This window comes from Bactrocera dorsalis, chromosome 6 (assembly GCF_023373825.1).
Source record: "Bactrocera dorsalis isolate Fly_Bdor chromosome 6, ASM2337382v1, whole genome shotgun sequence".
NCBI lineage: Eukaryota > Metazoa > Arthropoda > Insecta > Diptera > Tephritidae > Bactrocera > Bactrocera dorsalis.
In genome coordinates, this window is record NC_064308.1 from 23,577,165 (window position 1) to 23,602,836 (window position 25,672).

At 37.1% G+C, this 25,672-nt stretch overlaps 1 protein-coding gene across 7 annotated transcripts in view; it reads right to left on the minus strand.

Annotated features, from left to right (window-relative positions):
- Positions 1–25,672, minus strand: part of LOC105226455 (eukaryotic translation initiation factor 4 gamma 3) — a 78,295-nt gene that overhangs the window by 31,661 nt on the left and 20,962 nt on the right. Inside the window, exons 1-8 of one of the 7 annotated variants that reach the window (XM_011205348.4) lie at positions 18,563–18,609; positions 18,271–18,374; positions 9,467–9,652; positions 9,242–9,405; positions 2,659–3,276; positions 2,502–2,604; positions 2,331–2,445; positions 1,959–2,008 (exon numbers count right to left, since the gene is read on the minus strand). In XM_011205348.4, coding sequence (XP_011203650.2) covers positions 1,959–2,008; positions 2,331–2,445; positions 2,502–2,604; positions 2,659–3,276; positions 9,242–9,322 — 967 coding nt within the window. In that variant the 5' untranslated portion in view covers positions 9,323–9,405; positions 9,467–9,652; positions 18,271–18,374; positions 18,563–18,609. Of the gene's footprint in view, positions 1–1,958; positions 2,009–2,330; positions 2,446–2,501; positions 2,605–2,658; positions 3,277–9,241; positions 9,406–9,466; positions 9,653–17,756; positions 17,868–18,270; positions 18,716–25,672 lie in introns of those variants that run through there. The other 6 variants (XM_019990572.3, XM_011205331.4, XM_049460068.1 and 3 more) reach the window with 6 other exon arrangements.

Sequence of the window (25,672 nt, forward strand, 5' to 3'; positions counted from 1 at the left end):
TACTCTGCATATACACATTTACCTTCTACCTACATTTTTCATTTTTTATTTGTTTCTCTTAATGTATATTGCCGATTGGAGTTATTGTAATAATAAATAAATAAATAAATAAATATAAAAACCATGGATACAATGATTCCCATATTCTATCATCTACTAGACATGGCTCTTACCAATGCTTTCATTTTGTACCGTCGAAATAAATCATCGCTTGCAGAGGAAGAAAGAAAAGAAAACGATTTGACTCTATACCAGTTTCGTTTACAATTAGCAAAATCGCTGTGTGCTTCCACCGACAAACCAACGGTTGGACGCCCATCAAGCGGATCACAGTCATTTCTTTTCTTAGGGGTTCAAAGAAGTCGTGTAAACTTTGTAAGAAATCTGATACACACACTTTTTGTACAAAATGTAAGCTACATTTATGTTTTTCAAGTACTAAAAACTGTTTCAAATACTATCATTTCAATGAAAAATTAAAAAAAAAACACAATTTAATACTTTTACCGGCCTTTATGAATCATTTTGTTGGAACAAAACTAGTTTCTTTTATCGTTGGTCTATAAAATACGCCTTGTTTATTTCTTACCCTTTGTCGGGCAAGACCGTTTACAGACTGTCTTTAATTTTTTGCACCTGGCGTCCCAACCAATGAAAATTTTTTAAAAAGGTTTTCAAATATAAGTTCACCATACTAAAGTCATCCTAAAACTAAAATTACCAAAACAAGAACCCTTTTATTTCTGTTTTGCCCGTCTAAGGGTTAAATTATCTTGTATTTAAACTAAAAAAAAGTAAAAGAATTTATGTTTAAACATATGTTTAAACAACATAAAGCACAATTTTTTTGACATAACCCATTTATTGTCAAATTTTAAATAATTTTGGATTTTTACGCTTTTTTTTTTTTGGAAATTTTCTGAGTTCAACTAGAACATAAGTTATTAACAAATATGAATCTCTTTAAATTTTTTGCTTCCGATAGAAATCTCGACCTGGATACTGCCCGCCGTCTGGCAAATGCACATGCGAGAAGCATCTGACAATTGCTTCTCAAAGGCAAAATTACACCCAAAACCGATGCATATTCTGTTTCCAACTTCAAACCAATATCTGAATTCAAGCAACCTACTACTTTTTTATCGGTTTCAATTTTGATTCCGACAACTATCAGATTCCACAACACCCCTGAATATTTAGCAATTGTATTATTTTAGAGGAAGGATCAGTTTGAAATTGTGCGCATATACTTCATCGTTACCATTTAAATATAGCACTGCTTCGAAAATATTTCGGAATATCTCAAATTATAATATACCTTATCACAACACTGCAGTTATTCCGCTATTTTTTTATATTAGATGTAGCGTTTGGTATGTTATGAATACATTTTTGACCTCTGTCCATTTCTAGCAAAGTAGCTGCACTATCTTGTCGACGAAAATTTCAATGCCATATTTTGATTTAATATTTAAAATATCTGCTCAGTATAACCCATTTACTAAGTATGCAGACATACGAAAATAAGTATTCCCCCGCATTGGCTTTGTGTTATTTTTTTTTATTTATTAGTTTTTTTTGAAGTAATAAAATTTTTAAATTACTCTTACATGAATTTTGAACACATGCTTAGGATGTGAAATACAATTTTGGTCTTTCATGAATCGTATTGACTTTTAATATAAAGAAATAAAAAGTATCCTAAGAAATATAATTTCTTCTAAAATTTCAAATCCCTTATCTGGGGTAATGTGTAAATGTAATGGATGCAGACCTTTAAGCTCTGCTGCCACCATCACCAAAACAAGTCGTATCAAATTGCAATATATTTGGTATAATTATATTAATCTTCACCTCGACTTCAGCAAAACAAAGTAGGAAAAGAATATATAGTAGGTGAGATAGGGATTGGGATACATTTATTACTTTCACTTAAACAAATTTTTAGATTTACTCACCTGCAGTGTGCACGGAATTTCCATCCTTTGGATTTATAATAGGAAGAATTCTGAAAAAAAAATCATTTGTAAAATAATTTTTAAATAGAATGGTGTGTAAAAGAAATCCTTGTGTATCCCAAAAAAAAAAATATTGAACTAATTTTAAATTTCTGATTCAGGTTAGCTTTTTTCGAAAAGTCGTTTTTTTATTTAATGTACATATATTCTCTAAAAAATTCAAGTTTATCCGACTTATATTTCAGAAATTTAAAACACAAAGTTTTATTTTAATGAAAACATATGTATCTTCAAATTTAACATGAGCTTTTCTCGAAGGTGTCATTTCAGATTTCGGTATGCATAATTTTCAGTTACTTGATAATAACTCACTTTTTACTTCGGGGCTTTTGCACTGAAGTCAGGATTTCTACGGAAGGGCCATCAGATATAGCAGACACAATTGGAGTCTGGCTAAGAGATCCGTCCCGAGATATATGTGACATGTCTGAAAATTATAGAGAGTACTATTATATAGTTCGTCTATTGTCTTAAAATATTTACCCATCATCTCATATGGTATACTACGCAGTTGTTCAGCCATAACAATCGGTTGTTGGACATATATGTTTTGTTCGGTATACTCAATATCTGTACTGGACGATGTCTGTGAAAAACATTTAAATGCAAATATGATTAAAATAAAAGGAATAGACTCTACCTTTGATCCATCATAATCTTCAAAGATATCCTTATTGGTGTTGGGGTCAATTATTTTGATAGCATGGAGACGTCTACGAGTTGACTTTTGGCCAGATTGTGTGGGTAATGTGGTTTGTACAACACCAACAATTGACTGGACGGCCACTTGTCCGTTAGGGTTCGGGGCTACGCCTAATACCGTTGAATTAGTTCCAGTTGGAACTGCACTTGCGGATAGCACTGTTCCGGGCGCCAATGGCATTTGTGTTTGTGTTGCGCCTGGTGGTCCTGGCATCGGCCCATTCGGACCTGTCATAGTGTTGCTAACACCACTTGTAACACCTACGGCACCACGCTGTGTAGGAACAGGGTAGTACGAGGGATATGGGTATGGATAATTTGGTTGCAGTGGTTGTGGGTATTGTGCGTACGGTGGCGTAGGAAATGCCTGGCGCTGATATTGCGGGAATGGCTGTACAACAACACTTTGATGCATAGTTTGTGGATACATAGCTGGAATCGGAACATGGCGAGTACCATTGCGAGGTGCTGGACTTGCGGAAGGTCCTCGATATAAACTACCTGCTGAATTTGTATGTACTTGGCTGGAACTGTTGGTAACAGTCGGTTGAACAAACTATACAAATAAATTCGTTGTATTCATAAGTAAAAATCAATATAAACAACAACTCAGTATCAATACATATGTAGTATAAAATAAAATCGATTTTTTTGTCCCTATGTATGCTTAAATCTTTATAACTACACAACGGATTTTGATGCGGGTTTTTAATAGATAGAATGATTGAAGGGGAAGGTTTATAGGTACAATAACATGAATTAAATAGTGGAGAAATACTGCTATTTTATAGATTTCTTATGTGATATAAATAATTAAATTTTAAAATTAATTTAATTTTTGCATATGTATGCTTAAATGTTTAAAACTATAAAACGGATTTTGATGCGACTCTTTAATAGATAGAATGATTGAAGAGGAAGGTTTATAGGAACAATAACATGAATTAAATAGTGGAGAAATACTGCTATTTTATAGATTTCTTATGTGATGTAAATAATTACATTTTTCCCGCTTCCATTGCAAACGCAGGCTTAATCCTACGAGATTTATCAAAATAATGTACTAAGTATTGTATACATTGAAAAGGTCTACAGAAAATTCGGCGATGGTAAAATATGTTTATCTCTTAGGATTATCCCACAATAACATTATTTGTCATTTACTTTTCACGACAAATAATGGCTAATTTTCAAAGCGATTTTAACCAATACGGTATTAATCCTTATCCAATCAAATACCTTAAATACATTGTTGATGTAATATATGTAGATCTATATGACCCTTTATAGCATATGATTTAAATGCATATTTTCGAAGATATTACAGATTTAAAAATTGCGGGACGTAGCGTTTGCGGCGGTACTGGCTCGCCGATTTTCATCATGTGCAGTCCACTAGAGTGACTGTCGATTGAACTCTGGTGTGAAATGTTTCTACTGCTTCATACCGACGCAAAAATTCGTTTTTATTACGATTAAAGAGCACTCAAACATTCCTGAGAATCAGAAATTCGATGTTTTTGTTGGATTATGAACTTACGAGGCACACACTTTACACAGGGCTTTCGCCCTTTTAGGGCGTCATTGGTCTCGGTCCTCACTTCGTGTCTTTCCAATTTAGCAAATATCTTTTCAAAGGTGGACTTTCCAATTAACACACGAAATGCTTTATGATCCTTTGTAAACTAATACAAGTTGTTTCACAAAAATTCTATATCTCATTAACTAATAGTCATAATCTAACTAATAGAAATCATATAGATGGTAGTAGTAGTATTTTCTTTGTGTCTGCCACAGTAAAGCGTGGGCGGGTTCTCTAGTATAGGTAGGAGTGCAGCCCTATCGGGCTCAATTAGCACTTGATGTGCCTCTAGTATACTATAACATTAAAGCATTGGTAATATTTACAGACACTAATTTACAAAAAATTTAATAAACCGCCTATATAACGGGTGATTTTTTTGAGGTTAGGATTTTCATGCATTAGTATTTGACAGATCACGTGGGATTTCAGACATGGTGTCAAAGAGAAAGATGCTCAGTATGCTTTGGCATTTCATCATGAATAGACTTACTAACGAGCAACGCTTGCAAATCATTGAATTTTATTACCAAAATCAGTGTTCGGTTCGAAATGTGTTATTATCGACAAATTTTGTTCAGCGATGAGGCTCATTTCTGGTTGAATGGCTACGTAAATAAGCAAAATTGCCGCATTTGGGGTGAAGAGCAACCAGAAGCCGTTCAAGAACTGCCCATGCATCCCGAAAAATGCACTGTTTGGTGTGGTTTGTACGCTGGTGGAATCATTGGACCGTATTTTTTCAAAGATGCTGTTGGACGCAACGTTACGGTGAATGGCGATCGCTATCGTTCGATGCTAACAAACTTTTTGTTGCCAAAAATGGAAGAACTGAACTTGGTTGACATGTGGTTTCAACAAGATGGCGCTACATGCCACACAGCTCGCGATTCTATGGCCATTTTGAGGGAAAACTTCGGACAACAATTCATCTCAAGAAATGGACCCGTAAGTTGGCCACCAAGATCATGCGATTTAACGCCTTTAGACTATTTTTTGTGGGGCTACGTCAAGTCTAAAGTCTACAGAAATAAGCCAGCAACTATTCCAGCTTTGGAAGACAACATTTCCGAAGAAATTCGGGCTATTCCGAAATGCTCGAAAAAGTTGCCCAAAATTGGACTTTCCGAATGGACCACCTAAGACGCAGCCGTGGTCAACATTTAAATGAAATTATCTTCAAAAAGTAAATGTCATGAACCAATCTAACGTTTCAAATAAAGAACCGATGAGATTTTGCAAATTTTATGCGTTTTTTTAAAAAAAAAAGTTATCAAGCTCTTAAAAAATCACCCTTTATAATCGGAACATAATAATAATTATAATATGTATAATCATATACATTATATATAGCACAAATAAGAACTTTGAAGGTATGAAAAGTGTCGAAATAGGAACATAACATTTAAAGCCCGCTGTTACCGAATTGTAGACCTCAATGCCTGTGGTTGACACTGCACTGAGAACATCGGACAATTGAAATTCAGATACAATCTCTTTCTAATAATGTGCAAGTGTTTAAAATGTGTAAAACCTAGGTTAATAATGAATTTCCAAAGGTCCAGTTGACCATATGTATCAGTCAACCTAAGAGTTTTTTTAAAGGAACTCACGATGATATCTTTAATATGTCGTAATGCCGAAATTGGATAAAATTGGGTCAATACCAACCGTAGTTTCCATTTACTGAATATACAAAATTTCAAGCTTCCCGCACCACCTCTGCAGGTTTTCAGATGCTGCATGAGTGCGGCAACCAAGAGCAGCCACCTCCTAATCCAAAACGCGTCGCATAATATGCCGCGCCCTTTGGATGATTTGCAGCCAGCAAGTTAATTCGGCTGTATTCGAATGGAGCCAGCCATGGACCCTCTCGTTCCCCTATACCAGAATATACCATCAGCGATGAGATGATCGTGTTGAACCGAATTGCGACCCAATGATGACAGTAAACAAAAAAACAACCAACGAAAAGAGTAAGGGGATGTTCGAGTCTCAATCACTGCGGCAGTATCGCAAGGCACCATATTCGACGAAAAAATGTTGCAATATAAGTATCAGCTGAGTATCTGCAGAAAAACAATACTGTCGCAATATTGCTGCAGTTATTTCCTTGCTCGAACATCCCCTAAGCCAAGGCAACTGACACAAGGAACAACAAAGAACGGAAAAACGGCTAAATTACGTCACAAAAGCCTACCAGGAAGGACTGCGCAGATATGCGGATGCTCCCAAAAGGCATCCAAATAGCTGTGCTGCCTCTCAATTACCCGGCGTAGACATCGAGGCCGGAGGAGCTTACTGTGCTCCAAGATCTCCTCACGGAAAAGGTGTTTAGATGATCTGGATACGTAGCGTCCTTCAATGAGGTCCCTTTCAGAGGATGCATGCTACAGGTGGACCTCAAGGACGAGAGACCCTCTACTTGGCTACGGGAGATGGCTTCCAGGCTGAGAAGGCCCCGTCTTCTGTGCAAAAGGGAGAGACGACATCCCGCCCCAAGGTGTTTCTCCTGCTTCCTCGCACAGTCTGTTCCGTGTGTTCAACAAACACCACCTACACGCCAGTCCCTCATCCCCAGGATCACCCGCGACAAACCCGCATTCTTCAATTCAACTGCAACGGACTCCAGAGCAAGATTGAGGAGAGAGGTGCACTTATGAACCAGGAACGCGTACGATAGCTGCGGTCCAAGAAACCAAGCAAAACAGCCGCTCTGATCTTTTGAGTTGTGCCGGTTTCAACGTTACCAACGCGCACCACGATCTTTGGCATTCCTTCCTGTTAAACGATCGTAGGGAAATATAGCTGGCAGAGCAGATTGACGATTCGACATTCTGCGCAATGAATGACGAAGCCCCCACCAGAGTTATGGGCACCTGTAACAGCTCGCCCCAAATTTCACCACATGCACAATAACATAACTGTTCCATGGTGTAAATAACAAATATTGTCATATTTACACGTTCATCAAAAGGATAAAAATTAATAAAAAATAGGATTATACTCCAAATAAATAAATCATTACCTCTTTTCATGATTTTTGATCGGCCAGGTAATTTTTTTGAAGCGCGGCCAAAGTCCGCCAACACAAAAAGGAGTTTTGCTAAAAAAAACTTGACACACCCCAGTGTTGAATTGGCAAGGTTAATTTTTTTGAAGCGCACAACGCCAACGCCACCGCCAACGCAGAAAGGAATTTTACACGGGAAAACACTTGACACACCCCGGTGTAGGATCGTTGGATTTGAGAATATTTTGAAGATGGTAATTGTTTTCATCGTTTAAGTTTTTTATTTAATTTTACTGTTTTCAATCGTTTGGATATGGTAACACTTATTATTTGGCAACACGAAATGCTATTGTGCATGTAGTGAAATTTGTGTAAAAAATAAAATGCTTATTTTAAGCAATTATCTGAATAATTAATATAAGATAAATATGTAGAAACATTGTGGTGAAGCGTAAGTGTATAAAAAGTGCATAATATGAAAGAAAAAGTTAATATAAATCGAGAAATTGCAAAATAAAATTTGCGACATTTTCAACTTTGAGGCTAGGTTCCTCCGAACAATTTTGAAAAAATCGAAATTTTTTTTCATAAATTGCTATTGTATACTCGTAGAAATAGTATAGAGGTAGTCCCGAAGGTCAGCAAGACCGAGAAGCAGGTATAAAAGAGTGAGGAGCTACTGAGTGCCTTTGGTTTAAACTGATTTTTCTCCGACCCACGTTTTTTTGCATGGATGACACACTCATTTCAAAACTATTACACTTATCGATATGAACCAAACGGCATTTTACTCTTTAGATGTCTGACTAAGGCCTCAAACAGATTCATTATTATTAAAAAAGGTTATAAACAATTAAAAGTGAAAATAAGGGTTTCATTCTACTTGAGGCCATAGCTAATTCGATATACAACATGAAACCGTTTAGTGTTTTGCTTTCAGATAATTCTTTTCTAACAAATGATGTCATCCATCTATGAATCGGATGAGTTTAAGCAGCCATTTTCAGGACCGCCATTTTGAAAAAAAAAAATAAAAAATAAATTTCAATTAATTTAAAATATGTACTTTCATATATAAAAAAAATTGATTACTAAACATGTTTTGTAATAAAAATAAAATGTATTGAAAAAAATTACGTTTTTTAGAGGAACCTGGCCTTAAATACAAATATCTCGAAAACTATAAGTTTACGGCGGCAATTATTAATCTGGAGCATCAGATCACTTTTAACCCTGAAATCGTGGGATGTATACTAAAGTTTCCCCTTTGTTTCTGCGAACAACCGCAACTTTCTTAACTTAAACAAAGCTAACTGGGTCGGCTTTACATAATTTCCTGAGAGCACCTTCAACTCTCTGCCCATTCCTAGGGACGTATCCGTTGGCGAACGTCGATGGCGGAAGAATAGCGAAACTCCGCCCCAATTTCCCAGACGAAGCAGAAGCTAATGGGCGCGACACCTTACGCCATGCCTATCCCGGGGATCCCCGAATAAGGGATCTAAATTTGGAGATTCGGTGATTGGTAAGCCAGCCTAAGCGGACGAAGTGGATATAGAACCTGAAGTCCTGCAAGCTCTCCACCGGTGTGAATAAGCTTTGGGCAAGGCTGTGTCTAACCTGAATAGACATGATGACCGAATTGAAGTTCAATTCAATGGTCATGGCTCTTCGAACCCGAAGAAGTGCCCAGCTATTTTAGCCGACAATTTACATTGGACTGTTCGGTAGACAAAACCAAGCGATGTGTTAACCGACGGCTGCGCAAAATGTCCTCCTGCTTGAAGCGGAAACGCCTCCTGCTAATTATTCAAAGTTTTGAACTAAGCTAAGATAAAATAAGCTAACGAAATAATTACGATACATATGAAATAATTTATTCTGCTAACATGTATGCATACTTAGCAGTTTGGATTTGAAACTTACCATGTTTTGTGAGGGTTGTGACTGCATGGCTCTTAAAATGTTTGGCTGAACTGTTGATCCGAACAAAGCCGTTGTTTGCATACCGTGGACTTATAAACAGATTTAGTGGCGTCCCACTTTAAGGGGTTACAGATTATTTCTGTGTGGTGCAGCTACATAACCTTCTATTAATTATGTTAAGGTTTAAAATTTTTAAATATAAAAATGTCTATAAAATTTTCTCACCTAAATTACAAATCGATGATGGTTTAAAATAACTTCTTTAGAAACAGGCTAGTTTTTGGTGCACACAATTTCCATCCGTTATCTCGAGGTTTTTCGTTTATTTCGATTGGAAAAAGGTCTTGTAGTTTATATGGTAATATATTTCTTACTGTAAAGAACTGCTTTCGTTAATTTATGTCGTATTACCTAGAATTATGAAAGAATAAGGACATTGTTCCGATTATTTTGGCGCCAAAGTCTTTGAAAAAAATATATATATCCCAAAAATAAAGTATATGGCAAAACAAACTTAGTTGGATTAGCTAGTATACGTATTTAAGGTAGGGGATTCGATTTTTAAGGTAAAAATATACTTCTTTTGCGAATGTATTTCTTAAGTATGGATTGAGTTACATTTACATTTTTTTACATTATTGAGCATACCTTTGACAATTTAGAGAAATCTTTTCATGCAAGTTTGAAATGAATCGGCCAAGTAGTTTTGAAATGACAGTGAACACGGACGGATCTTGGTGTATCATTACTAGATTATTACTAAGATTCTACTTAACTTTAAGCTCATGTAACCAAACTCTCAGGAGTACAACATCGCATACTAACGTATTATCATCAGGAGAGTGCATTTTGAGTAGGTTTGATCACAAAACACACATTAATGATTCATTATTAACCCAACCCTTGAGACGTAGTTTGCATACGTACAACCAAACATATTAATATCTTGATAATATCTATTGACTAAGTTTACAACACTGTTCCTCGGTCCACCCCGCACGTAGTTCTTCGAAGAGTTGACTATTTTTAACAGTCTGTGCGACCTCAACCCAGGCATACAAGGCCGAATTGTTCAAAAATTTCCGGAAAGACGATTAATCCATTTAGTGATTTAAAAGCAAACAAGAGATCTGATACTTGTCTCCGACTCATCAGGTCACATCCTTTACGTCCCAGGAAGTACGCTACATATTTACAATTTCTTCTGCACTCTCTCTACTTTGTCAATGAGACAGTCGGTAAGAGGAGACCAATGAACAATACTCCAACATCGGGCGCACCAAGGTCGAGTACAGCCTTACGAACGTATCAGCATTCCTGAGGTCATCCCCACATCTGTATATGAACCCAAGTGTCTTGTATGCCTGTGATGTAATTTTTTCAATGAGCCCGGCGAAACTTAGTGCATTGTCAATCATGACACCAAGGTCTTTAACTACTGTGACTTCTTCTAGCTGATGATCAGCGATACGGTAAACAGCTGGACGACGACACAAGGACCGTGACAATTTAAACTCAATTTATTTTCGTCGCACCTCTCAAGTCTATCAAGGTCTTGCTGTAATGCACTAATATCATCGACAGTGCTTATCTTCCTGAAAATCTTGAGGTCATCAGCATATTGTAAAAATTCCGACGATATTTTATCCCCAATGTCGTTGACAAATGTGCTAAACACTGACCCCAGATGGAAACCCTGTGGGACCCCGGACGACACTTTAAACTCGGACGACACATAGCCATTGACTCGCACCTGCAGGAATCTCCCAGTCAAGTAGGAGTTAAACCAACTCAATACATTTCCCGCCACTCCGTAGCGATCCATCTTCTCTATTAAGAGCTCATGATCCACCATGTCGAAGGCTTTGCTGAAGTCCGTGTAAATAGTGTCAACTGTTTCATACTTGCCCAAAGCTCTCAGTGCGTAATCGACATACAAGTAAAGGTTTGTAGCTGTAGACCTGCCGCCAAAGAACCCATGTTGCTTGGTCAAGATCGTATTCTTGAAGGCGAAATTCACCTGCTGCAAAACAAGTTTCTCAAACAACTTCGACATTGCCGGCTGTATGCATATTGGCCTGACACCTCAGATCTCGACCCTGCCTTGTAGATTGGACAAATATACGTTTCCATGCCGATGGAAAAATACCCATCTCCAGTGATTTACTAAAGATGTCGGTTATTGCTTCGACAAGTCCGACTGCACAGCTCTTCAGTAATATGTTCGGTATTCCATCTGGTACGGCTCCCTTCTTTCCATCTAGTTTGCACATTTGCTCGTACACTTCAGCGAAGCGGGAGGTGAGTTCCGATAATTTCACCTCGTAGCTAGTCGATGTTTCCACAGATTGAGCTGTGGGCATTGGTTCCCCATTATCATTAACTTTCTCCGCATAGATGCTACCAAAGAACGACGCAAACAGATTGCTCACTTCCCTACCCGTCGTACAAGCTCCTCCATCCTGGACATGTATGCGCTGTAACACCCTTTGCCGATTCTTTAACATTCCGCCGACGAAAAACATTGTAGGCGTAACTGGTTTTTAATCTCTTGTATGTTGCATGCGCATCCTTATCCTTTTTCTGCTGTATTTTCCCTATCAGCTCCCTAGAAAACCAGAATGGATAATTGCTTTTCCTGTTAGTATGGAGAGGAACAAATTGCACAATTCCATCGTTAGTTCTCTCGTATAGCCAGTTTACCTTGTCATCTAGTGATACTAGGTTATACAGTTCAATCCAGTTACTTCTCAAAAAGAAGTCATTCAATCCCACGTAGTCCGCCTTCTTGAATGCAAGTTAACACACATAGCCAAATCACCATCTGTTTATTCATTTCACCTGTAGTGCATCGAAGTGCTTACGATGCAACTTACCTTCCGCGCATGACAATAACAGCAATAACAACAGTATGCGAAATCAGCAACAATAACATTCCCATAGGTACGGAAAGTGCTGACGCTATGTCTGCAGAGTAGCGTGTGACAGTGATAAAGACAACAACGGCGAACCGCAGTGGCAGCGGCAGCGACGCTTAGGGTAGCGTTAAGTTAGGAATTGGCTTTTGTTTAGGGAAATAATTAGTCTAAGACCGACTCTGTAAACGAAAAGATTTGGCAGCTCCTGCATAGCAGGAGAAATAAAAGATTAAAAAAATATAAGTGAAGAGACTTCATTATTTGCATAAGTCGGTGCCACGTTCATTTTTAGGTTGGCCTTAAGGGGGTATTCTACTCTAGAATTTTGAAAAATTCGAATTTTTTATCATATATTTAAAGTTTAGACCCTTAAGAACATATCCTCGAAAGGATTTTTCAAAATTAGAATTATTTTAAGAGCTACAGTTACTTTAGTGACGCAGTACCTAGCCCGGTAGGTAGGTACTCACTTTTTTAAACGCGTTTTTCTCGAAACTACTTTTTTCCCATACGGTGCTGGCATTATCTCAAGTTCAATATACAACCGATTTTCTTGAAATTTTGTGTGAACCTTCTTTATATAATCGGGTCGGCTTTAGTATACCATCCCACGATTTCAGGGTTAAAAGTGGTATGGTTGGATAGAGCTGCTGCTCCAGATTAAGAAAATATATAATTATTGCCGCCGCAAACTTATAGAGTTTTCGAGATATTTGCATTTAAAGTTGAAAATTTTGCAAATTTTATCTTGATATTTCTCCATTTCTAGTAATTATTTATTTCATATTATGCAGTTTTTATGCACTTATACTTTATTACATTGATTCTATTTATTTATTTTTTAGTAATTATTTAGTTATTTGCTTAAAATAAGCATTTTATATTTTACACAATTTTCATTCCATGCACAATAACAAAAGTATTCCGTGTTGACAGATAATAAGTGTTGCCATTTATTAAACGAATAAAAATGAATAAAAAAATAGCACTATACCCCAAATACATAAATCATTGCTCTTTTCTTGATATATCAAGATTTTTGATACACTGATTAGGAATTTCTTTTGATTTTTTTTTCAGACCACCATGCCATTTTTTTTACACCTGTCTCTCACCCCCCTCTAATTACACTAGTCTACAGGCAATATGCAACTGATTGGCTATTGGTGTTTTTATATTAAATTAGGTGTACTAATAATCAATTCATATTTAAAAATTCCGTACCACGTAAGATTTTTAAGAATTTCAAAATTATTTTTTTTACGTAGTATTAAGTAAATTTTTTGTTCTACTTGCGCCAAATCCATTCATGGTTTATATACTTTGAGTTATTTGTTAGTCGAGAATATTTATGACATTTCTCGTATGTCTTATCTGTATTCTTTCTTGTTTATCAATTTAAAACTTGGAGGTAGTTGTATATTTATTGCGATAGCCGTGGAAAGTGAGATTTTTTGATTAAAATGTCTAAAGTACGAAAACGTGGTTGTAATACATCGACTGATTCATTTTGTTATGTTTGTGGCTTGTATACAGCTAAATCTCATGCCAGATTAATAACTAGAGTGACTGAATTAGCATATCTCAAGTATTTTGGTTTTCCTATAGTGAATCAAGATCGGAATTGGACTCCTCATATTTGTTGCATACTTGTATGTCAAACTTAAGCCACTGGCTTAATGGAAATAGATCATCAATGCCCTTTGCTTTTCCGATGATCTGGTGTGAGCCGACAAACCATGCTACCGATTGCTATTTTTGTATGACAAACGTATGTGGATTTTGAAAAAAAAAATAAGCACAAAATTCAATATCCCGACATACCTTCAGCTAAACGACCCGTTCCTCATGGCGAAAATTTACCAATTCCCGTTTCACCATTGCCACAGGACTTAGATACGGAACTTGGACGTTGTGCTGTTGATGATGCTATAGAAGAGAATAGATGAAGAAGAAAAGAAAAAAACACATTTGATCGAGCAGCCTGAACTTAACTGCAGAACTTTTAGCGTCAAGGTTACAGCAGTGGAATTTACTGGCCAAAGGTACAAAGGTCACCGCGTTTAGATACCATAATGAAGAGTTTGCCTCTTCCTTTACATTAAGAGATAAAATTTGCTTTTGTACTGATCCTGCAAGTGTTATGGAGAAGTTAGGCTATCAACATATTAAAGAAGAGTGGCGTTTATTCATAGACTCATCGAAGAAAAGTTTAAAAGCCGTTTTGCTACATAATGGCAACACTAAATCTTCAATTCAAGATATTTTAACAATGGAACAAAGATATCAAGGCCGCTGGGATCCTGCAATGATGGGGGATTATTGTTGTTTCCTAATGAGAGAAAGTAATAGAGAATACAAGAAAAAATCGCCATTTGCAAAAAGGAAATCTACAAAACAGGTTCAATAGTTATATGTAATTATTACACGATATAATAAACGTCTTACAAAAAGTAAAAACTTTTTTTATTTTAAAATTTTATCCGTATATTAGTCAACAGGGCATTTTTCAAATATTTCTTCAAAGAGACTTTTTTTTGATGTAACTGGAAAACTGTACGTGATGTTTTTTTTACCTTCTAATTAAAACTTAGGAACCTTCGAAGATAACGATGCACGCATAGCCAAGAGAGTTGCATTTTTTCGCTTTTTATTTGTAGACTTGTGTTATTTTAATTTTTAATATTTTTTTGTAAAATTTTTTTTCTGCATTCTCAGGATATCAATAAAAACACCAAAAAAACAGATAGTACAAATATTTTTGTTTTTAAATAAAATTCAAAAAATGCCCAAAATTTGATTTCTAGAGTAGAATATCCCCTTAATCTCAGCACGTATACTTAGCCGGGTGGTGCTTATCTTCAACAATAATAGCCTCGGTACTGTTCACACATACTTCAACGTTGCTAAAGCATAAGTCAAGCGAACGATCATTTACATTACGAATTAGATTATACTGTTGACAGTTAGCCACACTCATCTCACTGTATACCATATTTGCACATTCATTTTGAGGACAGCTGCTGGGGAGAATATAGTCGCCGACGATAATCAATGCACAGTTGGGATATTTTTCCTTCAAATACGAAATTGTTGACGTATGATCCGCATACTTATCCAACGACGACAGTAGCGGAAGATACACACATCCAACTAATATATCGCCCTCAGTACATTTTACTTTAATAAAAACAGTTAGTTGGCAGTAGCTCAGCATTTATACTACGCTTCACGGCAATTAAAACACATCCACCTGTCGTGCAATTGCTTGTTTGGGCAATATTACGATTTTTCCGGCGCCGCGATTTGATGGTACGGATGGATAGAGGAGGTTCTCAGGATTAAAAAAATGTATACACATATACCGTCCTCAAACTCATAGTTTCCGAGATATTTCACTTTAAAGTTCAAAAATTTGTAAAAACAATGCTCGTTATTTCACTATGTTTAACTCACTTTACACACATTTTTTAATTAATATATATTTAATTACACTTTACACATTCGTATATTTTTTAAGTTGTGTTGCCATGCTTTGTGCGGCCGAAGGCCGCTAGTGCAGAAAGTAGTTCGACACAAAACTATAATCACCCCGGTAATTGCGGCTGGACGTGCCCGAGAGATTCTGTTTAATGAATGATGACAATGCTTTATGCATGGAAGAAGGCGATGTTGATACGAAAGATGTTCCTGACATCCAAATTCAGAACGAAAATGAAGTGCCTGATTTACCAGTAATAAATGATATAAAGGAGTGGGTCAAAAGTCCATGGACACAAGATAATTAAGTTTTGTATTTTTAATTAACATAATTAAGTATCTATTATTTCTTGACTAGTCATTCGTGTTGATTTTATTAAAGATTATTCAATACATATAAGAATAAATAAAATAACCTGTTTTTTTTTTTTTTTTTTTTTTGTGATAAATCCATAAAATTGGAAAATGTGTGACGTCACGACAGGGGGGGAGGGGTTAAAAAGTCTTTAAATTCGTGTGACGTAATTTATGGACGGCCCCTTTTTACCATTTTCTTTATATATGTTAAATAGAAAAATTTTTCATAGTTTTTTTAAAACACAATATGTAGCAACACTGGTATTTGTAATGACATGTAAAGAAAAACAAAACAAATCAGAATAAGACTAAATAGCATGTAAAATTGTGGAACTTTAAAGTGAAATATCTCGGAAACTATGATTCTGAGGATGGTATATGTGTATACATTTTTTAATCCTGAGGACCTCCTCTATCCATCAGTACCATCAAATCGCCGGCTTCTCTATCTTTCCTAAATATTAAATACGTATCGTCTACTTCACTATCTGATATTGATTCTTGAAGCCATGACTCGCCAACACAAATCAAGTAACATTGATGCCCTGCTAATGAGATTAAGAACTCTTTTAATTTTGTTCTTAACCCTCGAGTATTTTGATAGTATATATGTAACTTACGAATCTTTAGGCTTTTCTGTATCCTCAGCACCCCATTAGGGTATCTAGTTGTCTTGCTGTTATCTCCGCCCTTAGATAGATTATCGAGCTCCGTACGTAGATTCCTGAGATGCTCTTGCTGAACTCGAGTTAGGTTCGCCTTAAATGAGATGCCAGACTCACCAGCTGTCTTGATACGCAATAGACTCCTAGCATTTGCTAGACTCTGTAGTAATAGCGGAGAATCTTACCTACCACAGGAGGACCGAGTCTACGGAGACAGAGTTTCGGACCAACCTCTGACATCTCCTGTGGTAATAATGCGACAACCTTCTCCAAATCATCCAGACGTCGATCATAGCCTACCGGCTTCTCAGACTGCGGCACGTTCAAAGCAATAACCTCTCTTTCTCGCTTATTGCGATCATTTATCTCCGATATTATAATGTTGGGATCCACATTGCGTCCAGTGCGTCGAACTATGTTAATTTATTCTCGACAGCGCCGACCCTCTTTTCTAATTGCTTATAATGCTGCGAGATTGCTCTGTTGTTCTCTGCCAACTTGTTCAAGTCCAGCCGGATCCCTGCAACGCTGGATCGCCGTTAGATCGCCGAAAAAACAGCCCTTGGTCGGATAAAATCCGAGTCAATTCCGGTGCGTAGAACCGGCTGTCGTGGGAATTGCTTTCTTGAACGGTGCTAAATATTTCTCAAACATTTCCTCCAACTCCGATTTGCTTGTTGATAACGGCAAATCATTGTCGTCCTCATCACTGTCATTGACGACCTCTGAGTGACAACCAGAGCATCGCCACTCAATATGACCAGTTTTCCGAAACGCAGCAGCAACTTTCTTGAAACCATCGTTACTCAAGTCGCTGCACTTCTTGTGGAACCAATTCTTACAACTATTACTTCCTGAGTTTCTCCATATAATCTTGGAGCAAGTTATACACACGTGTTTACTCGACGCCATTTTAATTTTTGTCTACAAAAGGTCCGAATAAAATTACTCAATCCATATTAAAGAAATAAATTCGCAAAAATATAGCATTTTTGTTTTTACTATGAAAACCTGTTTTATCTCCGAAACCGGGGGTGATATTCTAAATCCCAGCCTTTTTACATAATACGGAGAACTTCTTCTATCATTACATACCCATTTTAACCTCGAACTCGGCTAACTCTAAAACATAGCCCTTATAATGTATCAACTTCAATTGTTATTCTCTATTCTACGGAAGCATTTGGAACTGTAGTAAATAACTTACATACAAACGTCAACACAACAAAATGACTACCTCTAGTCACGTGTACAAAATTTCATGGCCGGACACTTGCATTTTAAGTAGAACCACTTTTTATAGCTTATATTAGCAAATATACTTTCGGCACAGTAGAGGTAATGTCATTTTGAAATTGGAATTTGAGGTTTATTTGAAATTTCTTTTCCCAATACGCATTGAATAAATCTTAAAAGAATTGCCTTATGTATGTATATGTGCCCAAATTAAAAGAATAACCTTTATATTCTTTATTGTTGAAATATTGAAATCGAACACAATGATAAGTTTTACATATGTTACACAAGCATTTTAGCAGTAGTATATTTGTTTCTGAAATTTATTATCACATGGGTGTAAACGAATATCTGCGATATAGTATATACATACCCACCGCTTTCATCATTATTAGCCAACAGATCAACGAGTCACTATATCAACTTTGTTCGCTTTCATGCAAATACACGTTATACACGTGGCAAAATAGCACTTAACTGCAATTTAATATCATATTTTAAGTTTTTCATGTTTCGTCGAATATTTCACAATTTTAAGGAATTTTGAGAAAACTTCAAACACACATTCTTAACGCTGCTAGAAATATTCTTTATCTCGCTATCTATTATTTCATATATATTAACAGTTATGACTGACGAGCAAACAATTTTTAAGATTAATTTACCTCTTACAAGCGTGAAATTAACACATTGAACATTACTAAACCTTAGTAGCATCAAGAAAACTAACCGTCGCCACACATATAGCATCAACGCGCAACGTTGCACACTTACTATTTTTTTTGTCTATAGTCACATTTTCACCAATGGCGTTGCCACAGATTATTTTACGCAATATATTTTCACCTTTGACAACTTTATTGCCAATAGATACTGCACATCGCTCAGGAGGTATCTCGAAAGACAATAAACGTCGTCTAGACAACTGAATTTATTGCCAATGGCGACTGAACATTACTTACGGATATCTGCATTAGTTTTCTATTACCGAAATTCGGTACTTTGATAGTCACTAGTTTCTAAATTTGACATTTTAAATTAGACAATTTTGTGACATAGACGATTTTGCAATTCAGTACGTAACATCACACAAATCATTCAATTGAAACCATTTCATTATTTAGGGACATCTGTCAAAATTAAATGAAAATAAACAGGCCGATAACAACTATTAAATTTTCTTTAACATAGTCAAAAAGCATAATTACTAATAAAAATTAAAATATATTGAATTAGTTTCACTATAATTACGAAATTTATGTGAAATTAATTTATTTTTATTTTTCGGGTTTGAGTTGCTAACAAAATATAAAAAAAAATACAATCGATTAATATCTATGATGATGTTTATAAATGAAGTGTCAGTATATTTAAAATTGCCAAACAAGCGTTTTTTTAGTTCTTTGACTATCTTGTAACTAGCAGGTGTCAAATTTGAGACAATACTTTTCCACGAAAGACTGCAGACCATGGTACAAGGGGAAAAGGTAAGTGACCAATCACAGTCCTTAACCTTAAATCCTTAAATTTGCAAAACAAAAAAAAAAAAAAAAACAACGGCGGAAGCAAAGTTGTAGACCCAATACTTATGCTTCCTATACTTTAAGTATAAATTTGTTCAATCACAAACTACATACACTTTCTATATGTTAGAATTTAGCTATACGCCCGTTCCCAAATGGAGTGTTTGTGTAGGAATGCGAGTATGATTTTGTTTGCTCTAGCCGATTTAGTAAGTTTTTCAGCATTCAGCGATGAAAATATATATATATATTTTATGAACTCTTTAAATAAAAAATTACCGTATTATTTTTTAGTTCCAAACTACGTTTTTACATTACAACGCCGATTGAAGGACGTGTTTAAAGTCGCAATTTCTTTGTAAAATTAAAGAAAATTGTACAAAGAATAAAATATATATCAAAAGTGATTAATTTAAAGCATTATCAAAGCTTTGAAAGCTATATATATTTTGTTTTGTATTGTGCCTAATAAGAGAAGAAGAAAACTATCCACAATATACTAAGTAAATGGAGCAGGCAGCTGCATAACCAAAAATATATAACCACAAGAAAACCAATAACAAAATATACGGCAACGGTGCATTGCTGATGTGCGGTCCGTTTGCAGTGTATCGCAAATAAAGGAGGGCTACAGTAATTGCTAAGTTACATATAAATTGTGCTATCCATCGATAAATAATGCCACCCAAGAAAATAAACACAATATCACAATTTTGTGGTCATTGCTCTGAGCTGATACGAGATGGTGTACAGTCCAGCATCCAATGTGTTGCTTGCCAACTCTGGTTTCACTCTAGGTGTACAGGCCTTTCATCTGTGGAATTTAAGGCCACAGCGATCAGTATCAAGAAAAAGGAGTCGGTTTGGAACTGTTCATCCTGCAGCAATGATATCAGTGTTAGGACATGTGACAGCCACTTATCTGATGATGAAGTTTTAACACACATCTCGCCACAAGCTAATGAAATGGAAAGTCTCTTCCAGAAGTACTTTGGTCGCTTCACCTCTGACTATGACCGCAAATTTGAAGATCTCAAAAAGTCACTCGTAAGTAGCGTAAATAACCTTAAGGATGAGGTGAGCAATCTGTCTAAACAATATACAACACTCACTAATAAATGTACTGCCCTTAACGATAGGCTTTCATCAGTAGAGAATAAAATTAATAATAAACTCAATGCCAAGCCTGACTTACCAGTGAGTAAGGAAGATATCTTCACGGAAATGTTGGAACGTGAGCGCCGTAAAGTCAATGTAATTGCTCTAAACATCCCGGAATCAGTCAAACCAGTGGGTAAAGATCGTTTGGATGACGACAGGACAAATCTAGTAGCCGCTTTGCCTTCTTGTCTCTCGAACATTGCCACTGAATTTAAGCTACGCAGACTAGGCCGACATACACCGGGTCGTACACGTGCGCTACATATTACAACTCGCTCAGCTGATGATGCGCTCTCAATTATCAAATACAGACCACCTAATAGTAACACTGCAGTCATTTTCAAAGCTGATCTTACCCCTTCTCAACAACAGCACCTAAAAGATTTACGACTGGAACTTGACTCTCTAGTAAAAAGCGGCAACGACAGTATGACTATAAAGTATATCCATGGTATGCCTAAGATTGTAAAGAAGAATTTTCTCTCGCACAACGAACAAGAAGAAAGTATCTCTCATCCAGTTATATTACCAGAACGTTCGAGGTCTGCGCACAAAACTCTGCGCATTTCTGACCAACACGTCGTCTAACCAGTCTGATATCATATGCATCACTGAGTCCTGGCTCCATCCATCTATACGTGATGGAGAAGTCATTGACTCTTCTTATAATATCTACCGTAAAGATCGTACATCTCATGCTAATCATAAAGTACGTGGTGGTGGAGTCTTTATCGCATGCAAACGTTATCTACACACTGAGCCAATCTCTACTGAAAATAATAACCTAGAGCAAATATTCATCAGGGTGAAGGGTGCATCCCGTGACCTAATCATCGGCTGTGTATACATACCTCCTCAGTCACCTTATGAGATCTTTGTTGACCACCTGGCCACTATTTCTTTCGTTAGAGAAAAACACCAAGCATCTGACTTACTGATAGTTGGTGATTTCAACCTCCCTAGCAGCTCTCCTCGTGCGGACTGTGAAAAACTACTTTACGACTGTTATTCGCTCCTGAATTGCACACAACGCAACCACATTCTCAATGCTCACAACTCAGCCCTTGACTTATGTTTCAGCGACATCGACATTTCTCCTGAACACTCGCTTGCCTTGGTTCCTGAAGACACATATCATCCCGCTCTAGATATCACGCTCAACTTTCAGCCTGGACTAGTTCCTATCTACTCCTCTACGTACTCTTTCAAAAAGGCCAACTATGCTGAGCTCAACACTTTCTACCTGAGAACAAATTGGATCGATTTATATAAACTCAGCACAATTGATAGTAAGCTTGATTATCTCTACGCTAAAATCTTTGAAGGGATTAACCAGTTCGTTCCAGCATATACTTATAAACACAGCAGTTATCCATCCTGGTTTTCAAAAGATCTCATTCGCAAAATTAAATTGAAGAAGTCGGCGCATGCGTTGTACGAGACAAGACGTACCAACTACAATTACTCTTGCTTCAGTAAACTGAGACTTGAGTGCAAATCACTGAGCTCTGAGTGCTATAAAAATTACGTGAGCAATGTTGAAGCCAAACTCAAATCGGACATCAAAGCCTTCTGGAACTATGTCAAAGACAAAAACCGTTCTAGCAGTGACATACCTTCCTCCATGGTATGGGATGATCTATCAGCTAATTCCGGGCCTGACATTTGTGATCTCTTTGCCTCCTTTTTTCATAGTGTTTACGCACCTAACAATCACCATGGCGCTGCTGCAGCTACCTACAACCCGGGACCTCAGAACATACTCCTGAACGATCTGACAGTATCATATGACGAAGTACTTAAATTACTCCTTTCACTTGACCCTAGAAAAGGTGCTGGACCTGATGGTCTACGTAACTTATTCCTAAAGAACTGCGCGATCAGTCTATGCGAACCGTTGACGCACATATTTGGTGAATCACTTAGTGGTGGTATCTTCCCCTCGTCATGGAAATTATCATATATCACTCCAATACATAAGGATGGATCTAAAGCTATGGTCACCAATAATCGTCCTATTTGTATTCAGTCTGCCCTTGCTAAGTTGTTTGAGAAATTGGTGCTACCACAACTACTGCAGTCTTTCGAACACGTTATAATCACTCGACAACATGGATTTACTGGGGGCAGATCTACAACTACTAATTTGTTCATATACATTAACAAGGTGTTAAATGCTATGGATTCCGGAAACTGTGTTCATAGCATCTACACAGACTTTAGCAAGGCGTTTGATCGTGTTGACCATGATATACTCATGCACAAGTTGAGCAACTATGGTGTTGGAGGTAGTGCTTTGTCTTGGATCCATTCATATCTTACGGGTAGACGCCTACAAGTTAGAGTCGATGGCCATCTTTCATTCGAATATATCGTAACATCTGGGGTACCACAAGGATCTCATTTGGGCCCGGTACTTTTCAATATATTCATAAACGACATTGGCAACAATATCTTATCAGATCACCTATTGTATGCAGATGATCTCAAAATTTTCAGGCCCATAGCTAGTATGTCAGATATCCTAATTCTACAGCATGATATTGACTCTCTTGGTAACTGGTGCCTTGTGAACAATCTTGATCTTAATATCAACAAATGCGCCGCTATAACTTTCACTCGCTCACACTCACCAATTCCTGCAAAATACAAACTCAAGGATCAGGAAATCATAGAGGTTGATGAGATAAAAGACCTGGGGATCATTGTTGACAACAAGCTCTCCTTCTCTAAACACCTTGATAGAATCACATCTAAGGGATTCAAAACCCTCGGATTTATCCTAAGAAACAGCAAAGACTTCAACAACCCCTACTCTGTAACCAGACTTTTTCAATCGCTAGTCCTACCTATCCTCGAATATGGTTCAGTCATCTGGTCTCCATATACTAATGCATCTATAGACAAAGTGGAAAAGGTTCAACGTAAACTCTGCAAGTCGTTAGCCTATAAATTATCATCGTCTACACATACTTACTCCACTGATGAAATTTACCAGAGCTTTCGTATCAATAAACTATCAGCACGTCGACAGGTTGCCGATCTTAGTTTCTATTACAAGGTTGTCAATAATATTATTGATGATCCAGACATTCTTGGCTGCTTTGAATTTGCCCCAGTAGGCACTTTACTTAGACGTAATCGTCTACTAAAAACTTCTAACTCCAAGAAAAATTATGTGATCAACGGTCCACTGAATAGACTGGCCAAATCTGTCAATTCTTTTCAAGGTGTGATTGACTTCTACGGAGGTACATACTCTGCCTTCATAGACAATACTAAGAAACATCTGCTTGTTTAACCAAGGACTTCATTTGCTGCCCGCCACAACCAGAAACCATCACCATAGTACTCTGCGTATACACATTTACCTTCAACCTACATTTTTCATTTTTTATTTGTTTCTCTTAATGTATATTGCCGATTGGCGTTATTGTAATAATAATAAATAATAAATAAATTAATAGGCTTCTTAATAAAATTATTTTTTGAATTTGCAATATCTTTATAGTATAAATACCGAAAATATATTTCTTTCATAAAAAGTAGTTTAAATTAGCTTACGCAACACTATTTCGCCATGCTCAATAGCAATGATGGCAAGATATTTGAATATTGTTGGGATTTTGATGGGTCGGCATCTTGAGCTTCGGTATTTCAAACGTATGCCCATACGTTTGGGTAATTTATGCAGCTTGCAGATTAAAAAAATTAAATAAAAAGATGGATAGAAGCCATTCATCGTACAATAATAATGAGGTCCCTGTAATTGGGAGTAAGATACGAATTGGTACGTTGCTCACAAGGAGGAATACTGACCCCATTGTCGTGGATGAACTTCTCGAGTTGATAACAAACAATGCAATACGGTGTCAAAGAAATACGGATGATAATATTACATCAAGAGGATAAATATTCAAATGTCAAATATTTGGACCTCCAATGAACTCCACTCTTCGGCGGAATAAGCGGATCATTAGTTAAATGTATACAAGTATTACATATGAATCGATAGCATTGGCAGTGAGACCCTCAATGATATCGCTGAAGCTTCAACCAACTTTCCAAGCTTCAGAGGCTGGAGTGTGTGAGCGCATTCGTAGCAATGCTAAGTGCTGTGGTAGTGCTGTGCACTTTTCGGAATCCATGCTGGTGACTGGCTAGGCTCAGGTGGTGAGTGAAAGTCGGAAGTAGCAAGGCCTCAAGTGTCTTCACTACTGGGGAGAGGAGAGTTATCGGGCGATAAGATTCTCCTTTGTTGTTGGCGGGTTTCCCTGGTTTCAGTAGTAGAACCACTCTTCCGATTTTCCACACATAGGGTAATTGAAGAGTGTTCAGTGACAGGTTGAGGATTTTGGTGAGATAACTTACACCCGTCGAGCCTAGATGCTTTAGCATAAGCATGTTGATTGCTCCTCCACTCTGAACCTCCTCATCGGTGAAAGTGAGCGGCGCGCAGTCGTTTGGCATTTTGCGCAGCCGTCGGTTAACACATCGGCTTTCTCTACCGAAGGGTGCAGTGTAAACTGCCGGCTAAAATAGTTCGCGCACTTCTTCGGATCCGAAGAGCCAGGACCATTGAATTCAAATTCAAACTGCTAATTATGCATACATGTTAGCAGAATAAATTATTCCATATGTATCGTAATTATTTCGTTAGCTTATTTTATCTTAGCTTAGTTCAAAACTTTGAATAATTAGCAGGAGGCGTTTCCGCTTCAAGCAAGAGGACATTTTGCGCAGCCGTCGGTTAACACTTCACTTGGTTTTGTCTACCGAACGGTCCAATGTAAATTGTCGGCTAAAATAGCTGGGGCACTTCTTTGGGTCCGAAGAACCATGACCATTGAATTGAACTTCAATTCGGTCGTCATGTCTTTTCGGATTAGGCAAAGCTTTGACAGCAGCCCAAAGCTTACTCACACCGGTGGAGAGGTTGCAGGAGTTCAGGTGCTCTATCCATTTTGTCCTCTTATGGTGGTTTACCATACGCCGAATCTCAAATTGAGATCCCTTATTCGGGGATCCCCGGGACCGGCATGGTGTAAGGTGTCGCGCTCGTTAGCTAAAACGGCTGCTTGGGCTGGGAAA